Below are 15,863 nucleotides of genomic sequence, written 5' to 3' on the forward strand. Positions count from 1 at the left end.
CGGGGTTTGTTCACGGAAATTTGAAAATGCCACAAAATAGTAAAAAAAACTGTGTAAAATGTCTAACTTTTGTGTTGATTTGCAAAATAAAACAAAGAAAATTGATTATTTAGCAGTAATCAACCATTAAACAATTCATTCTAGTATTAATTCTAGGCCTACGATGCAAGATTCTGGCCATACTAAAGTAAAAGGAAAAAAAACGCTTTTAAAACATATGTTTGTTTGAACTTTTCAAGCTTTTTCAGTGCTTTATAGTGAAAAACGGAAAATCACGGGGAAATCGTCCAATAATTGTAACACGTATTTTGAATTTTGTAACACGGAGAAATCGTGGCTTTAGTAATAGGTATAGGTCAATAACGCAAAAAAAAAGGGGTCATCGGGTCTGGCCCGTCTGGGCATCGGGTACAACTACAAGCCAGTTTGAAAAACGTGGTCACGGTGCGTATCCGTTAAGGAAGAAATTAGGTTTAGGCATATTCCGTGTTAAAATTATGAAAAACCAAAAAACGGAATAAATCTGATTTACAAAAATGATATATAGATCTATGCAAAACAAGTAACGGCCTAAGGTGTCTTACGCTATCTGCTCAACCATTGCCAAGTGTACAGAGAACAATAATGGCGTACCAGTAGGCTATATCAAATTACATTTATTTTAAAATTATTATTGTGTTATACCCATTATAAATTTTACCCACCCTGAATATTGTCTTTGTTTTTGTCACATATGAAATCCCTGTAATGTATAGGCTGCCTATACTTTCTTATAGGCCTACATGATACCGTATGTACAAGTTTTCTTCAGTTGGATAGGCCTACATGGTGTGATTTTTGTCATTTTACTATATGTGTATCACGTTTTATGTCAGTTCATGAAAAGCAAGCATCTACTTTTGTAGGTCTGAGCTGAGATCAGTATAATGCTGATTGCTGCATGCTGGTGAGGATATTTATCTACAGGCAGTACAGACATCTATTAATAAACGGCCCATAGGCATGATAGGGCAGCATATTTTCCCCCTTTTACTTTTGACAGTTAATTTCCCAGATCATGATAATTATATCCTTTGAACCAGGCTTGACTGCCTTTTTTTCCCCTTTTTTTTAACGACATGGCACAACTGGGCATTAACAGCAGAGACAAAAAAATCGTTTAGAAGCTGCTGACGAGGAAGCACACAGAAAGTGATTAACCTCCCTGCTGAAGAAGCTGGCCCTTGATCAAATGGTTGGAATTTGGGCGCGCAGGAAGAGAATTCCATAATTGAGCTGTAGATGGTAGAAATGACCTTTCATGTCTGACAACGTTTGATCTTGGGACTTCCACTGCTACTAGGTCATGAGATCTCACAGACCGACGCAACCTGGGGTCATGGACATAGATGTCTGGCATCAGCTGGCATAACAACGGGGCCTCCTTTTAGAACATACGATAGAAGAGGGTGGCTGCTCCAACTGCCCTGCGGTAGCCCAATTAATAAATGATCTTCATACTCATTCGTTGGCAGACCAATGACACACTTAGCTTTATTTTGGATGCAGTCGAGCTGAGCTAGTGAGGTGGGAGTTGCACCAATCCAAGCACTGCTAGCATATTCCATTTGTCATGATGAAGTGTTACTAGCTACTATACCAAATTGTTATCACAAGCTTATATTGACAGCAATAAACAAGAACTTCAAGAATAGCTGCCTCTTACCTCTTGTCTGTACAAGGTGTTTTTAAACTTAAAAACGAGGCTGTAATACAATACTAGTAGATATCAAATTTCTGAACGGGGCTTTAAAAATTTCTTTTAATTATCCGCTACGTGATGAAATAAAAATCTAGACACCAAACATGACAGAATGTAAAACGTGACTGGGATAAGACGCTAAATGCTATCTTCAGTAGATAACGGGAAAAGAATACATGAACAATAATTACCGGTATGCCCCCCGGATTATACCCACAGACTTTCCTAACTCGAGTTAATGGTCATTAGGTTTAATGCCGATTTAAAAGGGCTACCGCTTAAATTTGTTAGAGATGTAGATGAGGAATGTTATGAGGTTATAACACACTCATAGAAATTGTTCGTTGGCATTACTCAGCAAGTTGATGTAAGTCGTTGCGTTGACTTTCCGAGTAATATGCCAACGCGTACAACTTTGAGTAACGCGCTATCATTATGTTGGTCGCACTCATTTGCACTTACTTTATTGAGTTGTTACAACTCAGAAAATGAAACTAGGTTAGCATAATTTTCTAGAGGTGTGCTATAGTATACAAAATTTTGCACTGATTACAAAAATAAGTATTTGAATACTGCTAATTGTGCAGAAAATGATCAAATTACGTGAATTAAGTAACAAAGTACCAAATTGGAATAACTCAAAACAATAAGTAGGCCTACCGTACCAGTAACTTAATATGAACGAGTTACATCAACTTGTACATGTTGAGTTACAATAACTCAACTAATTGGTTCTTTGAACCTTGTTTATTTTTCTAAGTTCCCTGAACTTGAATTCAGAAGTTGGCATTACTTAAAAAGTTGACGCAACGACTTACATCAATTAACTTTTTAAGTAATACCAACAAAGTTGATTAGTTGACGGAACTTTTTGAGCTTTTTCAGCATTTTTTAAGTTCGGATAACTAAAATGAATTTTGTTTTGGCAACTTTTACACCATTTTTGAGTCGTCCAAACTTACTCCTTTTGAATTGCGCCAACAAGGCGAACAAGTCATTTCTATGAGTGCATAGATGAAACATTTCTGAACTGGAGACTTAGCAAAATCAAGCAGTCATCAGGCCTAGCTTTGAAAAGGCTAAACTAGAGAAATATGATGAAGTTATTTCTGAATAAGACTTTATAGGCCTATATACTAGAAAGAACAAATTATCTGCTATACACGATGAAATTATAAAAAAATCCCTCGTACTTTTATGACCGTTTTTCCTGTATCCAGTGCGTAGGCATGATTCTTACAACCGTCGGAAAGAAATGTAGTGAGGTGGTTACATGTACCGATCGCGAGGTCGACCTCGTCCGTCAACTGTCCCAGGCAATCTTCTGTTTGCTGTTCTTACTTTCTGAGATGAGTGAGGAAAACCACTCTATCTGAAAGAAGAAGAGCAATTGAAAACACCAATTGTAAAGTTAATGAATACAGGATGATAAAACATATTCCTAAGAAATTAATTGAAATGATTTCTAGTAACAAGACACGTATTACTGAACATGTGGCACAGCAACGGGTCAGAGGATGAGTTAAGGACTTCCCATCATGCACTAGAAAAGTGTCATCACCACAGAGTTTCAACTGCCACTTCACTTTTCAAATCCCATTGAATTCTGTGCAAAAGATGTTGTTTTAAAATTGTGTGTGATTATTACTTTATCGATTTCAGAACAAAAGTGATGTGTGGACAAAGTATAATTCGCACCTTCTGTTGCGAAGTACCCGCACACAACTAGTGACTGATGAAGAGGAAGATATACCCGAGTCCTCGAAGAATACCAATCAGAACTGATCCCTTGACACGGAAGAATATCAAAAGCCAAAGGAGGCCATTAAGCATTAAGGAAGGGAAAAGTTTTGGTGAAGATGGAATTCATAAAAAGATGACCTGGATTAAATTATTCTTGACTTCTGCAACAGAGCATTTGTTAGCAACGAAAATCCTGATCAGTGGTCTATAATGAACCTTATCTCTGTACTGTACCGAAAAGTGGGGATCTCAGCAACCTTATCTCTATACTGTACCGAAAAGTGGGGATCTCAGCAACACTGCAAACTACAAAGGCATGCTGCTTGAAAGGATAAGACCACATTAGACAGCAAACTCATTAATGCGCATTTAGAGAAAACAGATCAACCAACTGTACGCCAGATTCTTGCACTCAGAAAAATAATAGAGGGAATTCAGGCCAAACATCTTACTACCGTTGACATTTATTGACTTCAAGAAGGCATTCAATACAATACAATACATAGAGGGAAATGGTCAAAATACTCGAAAATACTTATTGACTACCCAACATAATTGTAAAAGCTATAGAAGACACCTGCCAGAACACAAGAGCAAAAGTTGTTGCTCCTGATAGAGAAACAGCGGAATTCAATATCTTTGCAGGAGTTCTTCAACGAGATACTCTTGGGCCTTGTCTGTTTGTTGTGCTTGGCTATTAGATCAAATCCCAGACGCAGTAGAAGGGTTGGGCCGCTATATGCATTACTGATTTGGACTTTGCTGACGACATAATATCTGACACTGCCAGTCATTGTAAGCTCGGGAGTTACTGGAAAGGATAGAGAAAGCTGTTCTACGGTTAGGTCTGCACAGTGCACATGAATACCAAAAAGACTAAATGTATGGTATTCAATCAACAGACTGAAGTGGATGTAAGAACTGCAGATATATCTACAGTAACCAAACACATCAACTGAGCGAGCTTAAACCAACAATAAGTGACTAATGTTTGAAACAGCTAGGTGTTTCCGAAAGATATTTCTACTATTTTTTCTCATCCTAATACAATTCGGGTTTTTTTTCTTTGAGATAATTCGTCCCTCTAATATCTTACAACTATGAAATTTTTTCTATAACCTTGCAATTCCTAATCTTTTTCTATTTTATTTCAAATTCTGGGAAAATCTACATTCGAAAGCCAAATTGTACGGGCACCGGCCGTCTTTGAACTTCTTTGCATTAAAAAAAACAACTTAAAAAACAAAGGATAATAATAATAAAGGTCAAATGATATTGTATTGGCACCCTATTATGGTTTAAAATACGTTTTTCATGCAACAAGGTCTTTCTATACTAGGCATTGTTCTACAAATAGTACGCTTCGGTGAATAGCATTGCTGTGGAAGACAACGCAATCACCACTGAACTTGGTACTTCTTGACTACATGTGCATCGATAGAGGTGACATTTGCACGTCTTTCGTTCCATTCTCCGCCATTAATTTGGCCATAGAATAATATTCTACGACTAAATGTACATGTAGAACACGGATTTATCTTTGTTGGCGGACTGAATTTGGTAGGATTCAATGACAATGTCTGACTGTTTGTGGATACAACAGAGTGTCGTACTTATCTGTATAATCTTTGCATGGAACCAAGGTAAAGTACTTAACCACTCTCATTTTATATAACGTATAAGATATCTTAAATACGTTTACCTCATTCCATGCCTCAGAAGATTTATGAATGTAAATGTCACACCTCATAGTTATTTGGCAACTTGACGTTTTACCTTTAAAGCCCAAGGTTGTCAAATATATATAGATTTTTAAGGTAAATAAAACAATACATATCGATATATAGCAGATTGTTTACCATTTTGCTAAATTGTAATGCAATTCCAATATTGGTTCTTTTATTTTGAACTTCAATAGTTTTAATATTAAAGCAACGGAGTGACAAAAACAGTTAAATAAACAAGAGCAATTCTTATTTGTTATGACAACTTTTGTTCAACGTCAAATTAGCTATACTCGATCAGCTATTAAAATAAATGAACGATTACACTTTTTTAAAGATTATATCATATTGCTGAGATATTACTTTTAAAGTCAAAGTATTAGGGTGACAAAAACAGAGTTAAATAAACAACAACAATTTTATTTGTTATGACAACTTTTGTTCAAGGTCAAAGTAGCCACACTGGACCATCTATTAAAATAGATGATCGATTTCGCCTTTTTAAAGACTTTTTCATATTGCTGAAAAGGAACATATTAATTTTTATGACTGAATGGCAAAGAAAATATCAACAATGCCATTTGGCAGGTGAAGTTTACGACACAATGACTCATAAGTTGCTTTGTTAAAGACCAGTAGACCTGTGAGTACTGCTATGGATGGATTGAACTTGTAAATACATATCTCACTTACAGGTGTTTACTTTGCCTACCCACTGCCCCAGAAGAGGGTTCTATATATAAATCATTATACCAGGCACTTGTCAATAACAATTATTTGCATATTGTGATTTTTTTTTGAATTTTAGTGGATCATTACCATCCCAGCTGTGATTTGTATAGAATCAATAGACAAATAACGACAAAAACATGAATATGTCCTGATGATTTGTGGTTTTTTTTATTACGGAATGTTTTGGTTTTCAAAGTTGAACAGAAGAGACAGTAGTGTTTAAAATAAATACGATTTCTGAAATGTGTGACGTAACACACGTTTGTGAAATACACTCTATTTGGATTGATTGGGAAAAGTGACAGTAGTAGACAGAGAATAGGTGACAGAGAGACAGAAAATATATTGAAAACAAAGAAAGAAATGGGGCTGTTTTTCCAATTCTGTTAATTACTGCAAACACCTTTCACTACAGTAGTGCATAAGGAGGTTGAGGAATATCCATGGAATAGCCAAGCCAACTTATTCCAAGATAATTTATCAGACAACGAATTAAAGGGTAACTCTGTATTATGCAAGTAATGCGCGAAACGATCAATTTACCTATAGCGTGCTTAGTAACAACAGACAGTGGTGCAAACAAATGAATACATGAATACAAAACCCACCCAAGTCCATACTTTGGCCGAATTGCGTTAAGCATGGGAAATTGTTGCTTGTATACGTAGTAGGCCTATCACATGTATAAAAATTGAACCACATCCACCATACATGCGTCTATTGAGCATGTGAAATCCAGCATGTACATGTATAGAATACCCAGCATGTATGATACACATTTGTTTTTAGTTTTCTCATAATCCCTTTCCATGAACTTGGGTGGGTTTTGTATTCAGATATTCAAATGAATCCTTTTGAAATGCCTTTACACTTTGAAAAAAATATGCAAATAAAAAACCTAACATCACTGATCACCACCATAAATAGCTTTCCCCTGTACTAATTCAAATTGTTAATAACTTCGCTTAACTAATTCCCGGGGCTAATTCAAATTGTTAGTAACTTTGCTTCACGAGTTTAACCAACGTTGCTAGCTTAAGTTCAGTTAGGTCAGGTATCCATTTAAAGTACGTATACATGTAATTCAATCAACTCGGTCTACGACAATTTCAGTAAAATAAATTATTTTATTTCAATAATTCCTTCTCAGTTCTTTGCCAACGACAATGTCCTTCTGGGGAGACATCGTGTCCTGGTGGCTTCTGCATCTTGAACGAGTGGGTTTGTGACACTGTCGTCCATTGTCTGGATGGAGCAGACGAGCGAAACTGCGGTAGGGTTCAATTGCGTAGAAGAATTGATATGTAGGCCTAACTTAAAAATCTAGTTTGAAAGATACTATAATATAGTGTCATGCTACAATCTTTAAAAAGCAGGATAGAAACCGTGGAAAGCTTTATGAAAATGTAACTACTCTGAAATGGCTACTGGTTACTCGACGTACTAAACGTTTAATGTAAGGTGAGATTTTAACGAAAATTATTCAATTTATTTTAGAAGCTGCATACGAAAATTTACTCATGGGTAAGCAAACTACTAATACACAAAGTAGGGCATATGTTACCGAAACATACATATCGATACACTGCAAATCATCTGTAGCAATCATGTTTTATTGATATCTCATTGTTTGGGTGCTCCCAGGTACGGCTGGTATTTGAATAATGAGTCTTTCAGCTAAATGGTACATCATGCAGTTATTGTTGCCTACATGTATGCACATAGCACAGGGACACTCACAATACTTTCTGTCAATCAAGTATGGTCTATTCTCTACATGTCAATCTTTAAAGCATTGGCCTATTGGGGGACCGCCTTCATGAGTAAATGTCAGCAAACCATTGAAAAATACCCCAAAACTCAGTCAGTGGAGCTCCGCCCGTACATGTCAATAGCGTCATTATCGATTGCATTAGTCGACCGTAGCGGACAATTCGATCGCTCATTGGATTAATATTATCACGTGGTAATAAATTTGCATAATGGACAATCGATTACTATAATGGTTTAATACTGCATATCTCAGTTTAATCTTCACTAAGCGGGTTTATGGCTGGAAAGGTCACGGTGAATTTGCCGTGGACATAACTGCACTATGACTAGTTTCGTTTCTATTCTGTTTTTCGTAGACCCTATGCCAGATTGTCCAATAGACTACGAGAGATGTCCAGGCTCAAACAATGCAGCTTGTATTCGCCCTTCATGGCGATGTGATGGGGTAAATGATTGTGCTGACCATTCAGATGAGGATATCAATTGGTGTAGTAAGTTAATAAGATCCAATATCCCCCGATATAGGTTTTTGTAGAAAAGGCTGATAATAAAGAAACGCATTACATATCCCCTGCTTGCAAATCTTAAAGGCCCATTCAGTGATTTGTTCATCCGGACAATCATCAAAATTCAGAGATTTTGGTACCTTTGTCATTGTCATAGATGTGCTAACATAGCCTGCTAGTGGTTCAGCCGAAAGCCGTGTATTTAAGACAAGATAAGGCATTTTACATGAATCTGTAATTTATATACGGACAGTATAACTGTAACGATTTGGTAGTTCACAGCATCTTGCGAATGGTAGTGAGCTTTGGCAAAAGTTGCATTGGTCATTTCATAGCGAATGTATAGAAGAAATTCAAATATCATAGATATACTTTTGTAGGACCTATGGTTTTGAATTATGTTGTAACGAGGGCTGAAACAACAACACTTTTGTAAAACGTATACTCAACTCATTTTAATGAGTTAAAACAACAATAAATCAAGCACGTTTTCAAAGTATATGCCTATGATTTGCAGAATTAATTTTTGCAAAATACCAAAGTGTTATTTTCAATAATATATATTATATTGATTTAGATAATGATGATCGATTTTTTTTGCTGCTTCGACCAACAATACCGAGTCTAGCCATAAGGAAATAACTACCGCATGGCATAATAATGTGGAAAAAATCAGAAATTTGAATGCACTGATCTTTCAGATATTATTTTATGCTCGTTATGACATGTATGAGACGACAATTTCCTTATGATTGACTTGGCAACAGGTATTTGCATTGTATGCCAAACACAGCACTCACTCATGCGATAGACCAAATCATAGTTTGTTTTCGGTGTACGTCCCTTTAAAACTAGTACGTAGGTCCTGTCATCATGTTTTTGTCGGTAGCGTAGCCAGGATTTTAGTGTGAGAGAGCAAAGCCAAATTTTCGTTCCCATTTGTCAAAGGACAATTAGTAATTAATCTTTGTCGTTCCCATGGCGGCTTTCCCCTGGCTACGCCACTGGTTTCTGCACTGTTTGTTGTTTATCTGATTATCTGTAAAAATCAAATTGTTCTGAGAAGTACTCAATTTCGGTTTAAATTACAGGAACAATTGATTGCCCTTATGACATGGTGAAATGCACTAATTCAGGTCGATGTATCAAGGGTCAATATCTATGTAATGGAATAGATGAATGTCTAGACGGATCCGGAGCTGATGAACCTCAAAGTTACTGCAGTAAGACGTTCATTATATTGTTATAATTCATAATTAATCAGGTGTGAAATGTATTTCATTTTGTTCATCCCCATGTTGGATAGATGTGAATTAAACTTACAAATAATGCTAACAAAATATAAAGGCTACCAGTTAGCATTAGAAATTATGTTACGTGTTAGTTAGGTATGAAGAAACTATATCCAGATATCCATAAACATCAGATTCTGTCAACTTAATGTTACGCCGATAAACCATGATAATCCATTTTTAACACGGTGCGTCCAAACCATGAGACCATTACTGCAAAAAGCGGATAACAAAGACTGTAACAAATAGCTGGGATGCAGCCACCGCGTCATCACCAGGTAAATAATTATTTTTGTACAGACGGAAACTAACCAATAGAAATACGCCCTACAGCACCCGGCCCGCAGCGAAGCATGTTGCTCTGCAATTACACCGCCTGCCGCAATTAGCTCCACTTACAAAATAAGCTGAATTTATACTCCGTCGCTGAGCAACGAGCGATTGGTATTTGACCAATAAGGTAGCTCGTTTTTCACAACGCAACAAAAGGAGCTCTATCTCATTGGCCGACCAATCGCTATCGGTCAGCGATGTTTTATAAATTCAGCTAACATAGTCAAAATCCTGTTGGTGAATGGGACATACCGGACAATAACGTTATAATTGCATCCTGCCTAGTAATGTACTGTTCCTTTGTATTGATTAATCGATATACATTTTGGAAAATCATCTAGTCCATTGAGACTCATATTGAGAAAGCGTCATAGGCACTATATGCCGAAAGTTGTGCTATCTGGTGTGTGCGTATGGCGGTGTTATAAACTATTGATATTCACATAATACCTATATCTGGGTAGAAAACCTGGGTAAAAAACCATGAATATATCTCGTTATAAAAAACCTATTGTCAGGCTAGCACTTGAATATATGTGTTGAAAGAATATGGTAAGTTTCGGTCTGGAGCCTTGAAAACAAAAATTGACCAAAAAATAATTAAATCGAATTTTCTTGAGTTGGTAACGATAAAGCTAGTGGGAAAGAAACGTATCAATCTATCGTATTGTTTATGCATCCCCAATGGTAAGCGGTTGTTCATCCCAGAAATATGACACAAACACGAATGTTTGTGGTTTTATTTGAACGCTCTTCGTTTTTTCGACACCCATTGCTCAACAAGGAAGCCCTAAACCCTAGCCCTTTTCATAACCATCCTGCCTTAACTATTATTACCCTGTTAAAAGTAATAGAGAGCTTGCGAAATGACGTTACTTTAACTTTAACTTTAACGTCTAGAGGATTATAGAGGATTATGTATTCAAAACCACAACCTGGTACTTCTTGCTGGTTGCCTGTTGACTAAGCAAAATACCAAATAATCGCTAACGAATGGGTTTTATTTTCTGTTGTTTCATTGTAGCGTCCCATGCCTTCACATGTCCTTCATACCATTTTGAATGCGACAATGGTTTGTGTATTCCTGATCAGTGGCTTTGTGATGCAGACGATGACTGTGGAGACCGATCAGATGAAGATAACTTTGATTGTTGTAAGACAGGGTTTTTTTTCTTATGAAAATATATATCGAGGACAAGAATGATCTATATGAAAAATGTTTAGGGGGTCTGTGAGATTATGTGGAGGGGTGTATGGGGGAGTGGATGGTAGGGGTGCGTTTGTTTTTGACAGCAAACGAGGACATACACTCGCACTTCACATTCAAACCGCGGACCACCCTGCAATGGGGGACCGTCCTCGGTTTCTGGAGGCATGCAAACGACCGCAAATGCATGTATAATGTATTTGTGAAATACGACCTCTATCGGTATATAAGAAATAACGTCGCAGTTGCTAGGTTAAATTCCATACACAAACAAAATGGCGGAAACGTCCTCGGTATGTCAATTGAGTACGGATTCAGGCGACCACGTTTTCATGGTCCTCAACAGCGTCCACGTTTGGAGGCGATTATATGTGGGGTGTGTATTTGTGTGTGAATGATATGTTTGGTGTGTCGTGTGGGGTGGTTGGTTGTTATCGCGCGGGTGGGTGTGTGGGGGATGTATGGTATGTGGGATATTTTATGTTTATAAAACGTTAACCTGTTCATCTAACCTTCGTTGCGTTGTTATAGCGGCTGTAACCTGTCGGCCAGGATATTTCAGATGTGCAGAGAATAAACCAAGGCAGTCAATATGTATACCAGATTACTGCCTATGTGATGGAATAGTTCATTGTGAGGACGGGGAGGATGAATTACCACCGCAGTGTGGTAAGCTATGAATCCTTTCCTGTGGTTTATAGACGAAACTTTACGGTATAAAACTCACCAACACTTCCCTTGAGTATAGATAGAGGGGAATAGAGTAGTGCAAACATGCTTATTTTGCTATAATTATAATCTCTTACTTTTATGACTTACTTCAATGTGTTTTCACATGATACTCACGAGCAATATCCTTACAAAACAAGTGAAAATTAATTATTAGTTCATTTCAAATAAAAATCACTTTCTTGTTTAATTCTTAGCTGCTCCTACTGTTTGTGATGTCGGCAGTTTTCAGTGTAGCAATGGGTTGTGTATTCCTGAATACTGGGTATGTGATACCGAAAATGACTGTGGTGACGAATCAGATGAAGGGAGTGGATGCGGTAAGAATCATTGGATAAAATAACATTGGTCATTATTTTAAGACTAAATAAAATGGCCCTTGGTGCATCTAATAAAGTAGGAACTTTATTAACTTTATTAATTCAGTAACTTAAAATGTGGGGAATAGTCGGATTCACTTATATTCTTTGTGTTTATCTGGTTATTACCTGTGTCATTAGCTGATGTGTTAACAATGACCGTAACCCTGTTGAGATAAATATTCATATCCCATTGTATCCCTTTGTGGCAACACAGTGTAAGTGGTACATGTAGTAGAATCTTTTAAAACTTGTTTGACATGGTGTATGACTGTATTGGCAGTAATTTGTTTATGATATTTCTTTACCCTGTTAAACATTGTGTTTATTTGTAGTCTATTCCCCTTGCATTCGATCCTATGAGTTTGCTTGCGCCAATCGTCGATGTGTTAACTTAGGTTACACTTGTGATGGCGTGGATGACTGTCGCGATGGCAGTGATGAGGATGCAAGTATCTGTAGTGGACTTTCTACAAGTTAGTATTTCGTTGTCACTTCCATTTTGTTTGTGCTTGTATAATTATATTCAATAAAGACACAGAGCAAAATGTAACCAACGAATATGAAAGGGGAGATGTTCCGAGTTAAAGCCATAATGTACACGATCTTAATATATTTTGTAACGTTTATATATTTACACGTAAATGGAATAAGCCAAATTCGTTGTGTTTGTATAAGTCAACAGATCAATTTTGACACAATGTCATGTCATATAGTCGTGTTAATTTAAACGGCCGATATACTTAAAATGGACATTAGTCCGTCCTGGCAGTTAAATATTATTTCAGCATTTTGGGTAAAGAATACAAGAATTAGAATTGGACGGAACATCCAGAGACAGGAAAGCCTATCTTGATTTCTCTCTTCCTGAACATATTATGGATATGCATAACCGTTTAATAATATGTTTTTTTTTCTTCCTGAATGTGTATATGGTAGTTGCTTCAACTTATGTGTGTGCATGCATTCCGGTCAGACCACCGAGCAACACTGTACGATGTCACACAGTGAAGCAGAACTGAGACAAAATAGAGACACAGAATGAGAGAGAAATTGATCAAATTCCTGCTTTTTAAATATCACATCTCTTTGCATTTACAGACTCATGTGGTTATTTGAGGGATACAGACGTGCAATATAATTGTAGTGGTATAACACATGGTAGTTGGTGCTCATTCCAGTGTACAGGTTCTGGTTACACACTTTGCCCTGGTATCTCTGTTTTGATATGTATTGATGGAGACTGGGTCGGTCGTGATTCAGCATTATGTTGTGGTGAGTAACAAATACAATGGTTTTGATCAAATGCAATTCAATTGACCGAAAATAATTAGCAATTAGTGGGTTTTTAGCGAGTTCGCCGTCGGAAAGTTTAGAACTCTCAAGCTTTCGTCAGGAGTAGCTCTGACTTCTTCAGGACAAAGTACCTAAGAATGAGACATGTAGGCCGCCCCTTGCCTACTGATGGCTCTGAAAAGAGCCGTTCACTGAAGACTGTCCCTTGTCAGCTGCTTGTTCTTTGTTGACAAGAAAAAGAGTTTCAAATACCAGCACTTATATACCAAAATAATTTTTCTAATTTGTCTTAAAGTGTCTTTGCATTTTTCACATTTTACCAGAATGAAAACAAGAAGGAAAAATAACAGCAAGAGCCCCAATGTGATAAATAAAATGTAACTTGCAAAGGCTATTAGTTGAAAGAGAAGAAATATTTTCAAATTGTAACGGCGACATATTAATTTAAATAATGTATTTCAAAAACAGATCTACAAGCACCTTCTTTCCAGAGCTGCCCAAGTAACAAAACAAGAGAGGCAGGTCGTAATGCACACGGCGCAACAATAAACTGGAGCACACCTCAGGTTGGTTCCCGATGTTTTAAAGATTGTAAAATTATATTGATTTGGACTGCAAAATGTTAAACACAATAAATATTTTACAACATTGATTAATTAGCTAAATACAAGTACATTAAGTAAAAGTATGAGTAAATTTTGCTGCCTATTTGAAACCAATTTAAAGTATTGTTTTCCTATTTCCTATTGTTTACTATTTGTGTAATGTGACAGTTTCTAAAAAAGAAGACAAGTCATGCATGTAGGCTCTATCACTTCTTATCCGACACGTCTGAAGAGCGTTTTCAGACTTGATGGGAAAATGCATAAATGACTTACCATGCTTATGTTGTTGTTGTCTTACGCTATGGAATGGAGTAAGACAGTAAAAACGCTGCGGTCAGCACGTTGTTCTTGTTTTTGCCATCCTCCTCGTTGTTGTTGTCGTCGTTGCTGTTATTGTTGCTGTTGTTTTTGTGATAGGCTTCTGACAATTCTGGGACAGTTGGACCACAAATGACTAAAGGGAACGCTTCGGGCACTTGGTTTACTGAAGGGCCGCATCTTATTGAGTATACAGTGCGAGACAGTGCAGGAAATACAGCAACATGCTCATTTACGGTGACAGTTTTCGGTAAGCATTTAGGTTCAGCATCTACGAATTAGTAATAAGTGCGACCCCGAAATATATACAAAACGAAAAACGGGATGAGCCAATCTTATCTTTCCCATTTCAATTAGAAAATCCAACACAGGGCAAGTCCGTAAAAGTAAAAGTGTTGACTATTTTGTTTTTACATTCCAGTTAACAAGTGCGATCCATTGGTGATAGACACAAATCAGCAGGTGGAATGCAGTAATGGACATAATAATTTCATTTATGGCTCGGTTTGTACGTTTAGTTGTACATCTGGCTGGTGTCTTGAAGGAGTATCATCACTTACGTGTGAAAACACTGGGAGTTTATCTGCGCCTGATTACACTTGGAGTGGAGAACAACCAATGTGTCGAGGTAGGTCAATTGCAGACATCTTGCGCGCGCATAATAAATTTCAAATATTAAAGGAGTATTTCGTGATCCTAGCATCCTCTTTATATGACAGTAGAGATTTTTCAGTAGATATCTACGAAAAAAGTTTATTCCTCAAATATCAGTTGATTCCGTTTATGCATGAAATGGGGCTGCTCCATAGTGTTGTAATTTTGTTCTGGTGTACCAGAATGTAATTCAAATTTGACGATATTTTTGTTAAACTAAATAATCTGCAAGAAATTTTTTGTACATAAACATGAAGCCAGAGGTTTCCAGTGGTATAAAAATCTCAACCTTTTTTGAGAAAAGTGGATGATGATGATGTGGATCACGAAATGCCCTTTTAAGTGATTGATGTCTGATTGAGATTAAACTTCTATGGGGAACGACCTCACTTGAAGTAGTTATGTGCATTCTGTTCTTAAGATAAATAAAACAAATGTTGGCATATATATTGCGCATTTTCAGTTTGTTCAAAGTGGTTTACAATTAATTCCGCTCAGATTTATCACACCACGTGGCTGCCAACAACAACGGTGCTATAGTGTTACTGTAGCTAACAGCTCCCCATTATAAGCCTACACCTAGGTGGAGTGGGACAATAAAATAACAAGGTTGTTTGATGTGATTTATTAAATTTTCTAACAAAACATAAAATGTTCCATTCTAAACAATACCAACAACTATCATACTAATGTAAACATATATTTCCAGCCTTTTTTAAACATAGGTTTTCGTTTTTTGTTTCCAACTTATTCATCTAAAATGTAGAATTGTGTGCACATTGAGGGCGCTATTTACACATATTTTAAATTTAATTTAGCCAAATAATATAGGTTTTTCGTAACATTTCATG

At 36.8% G+C, this 15,863-nt stretch overlaps 1 protein-coding gene across 1 annotated transcript in view; it reads left to right on the forward strand.

Moving 5' to 3' along the window:
- Window positions 1–4,883: 4,883 nt before the first annotated feature.
- LOC140155082 (sushi, von Willebrand factor type A, EGF and pentraxin domain-containing protein 1-like) overlaps window positions 4,884–15,863 on the forward strand; it is a 29,010-nt gene continuing 18,030 nt past the window's right edge. Inside the window, exons 1-12 of the mRNA XM_072177774.1 lie at window positions 4,884–5,127; window positions 7,091–7,213; window positions 8,070–8,204; window positions 9,311–9,442; window positions 10,869–10,997; window positions 11,583–11,720; window positions 11,978–12,100; window positions 12,475–12,615; window positions 13,241–13,414; window positions 13,904–14,001; window positions 14,458–14,608; window positions 14,780–14,986. Of these exons, the coding sequence (XP_072033875.1) occupies window positions 5,055–5,127; window positions 7,091–7,213; window positions 8,070–8,204; window positions 9,311–9,442; window positions 10,869–10,997; window positions 11,583–11,720; window positions 11,978–12,100; window positions 12,475–12,615; window positions 13,241–13,414; window positions 13,904–14,001; window positions 14,458–14,608; window positions 14,780–14,986 (1,624 nt within the window). The 5' untranslated portion in view covers window positions 4,884–5,054. The remainder of the gene's footprint in view (window positions 5,128–7,090; window positions 7,214–8,069; window positions 8,205–9,310; window positions 9,443–10,868; window positions 10,998–11,582; window positions 11,721–11,977; window positions 12,101–12,474; window positions 12,616–13,240; window positions 13,415–13,903; window positions 14,002–14,457; window positions 14,609–14,779; window positions 14,987–15,863) is intronic.

The sequence above is a fragment of the Amphiura filiformis genome, chromosome 6, assembly GCF_039555335.1.
Source record: "Amphiura filiformis chromosome 6, Afil_fr2py, whole genome shotgun sequence".
Lineage (NCBI taxonomy): Eukaryota > Metazoa > Echinodermata > Ophiuroidea > Amphilepidida > Amphiuridae > Amphiura > Amphiura filiformis.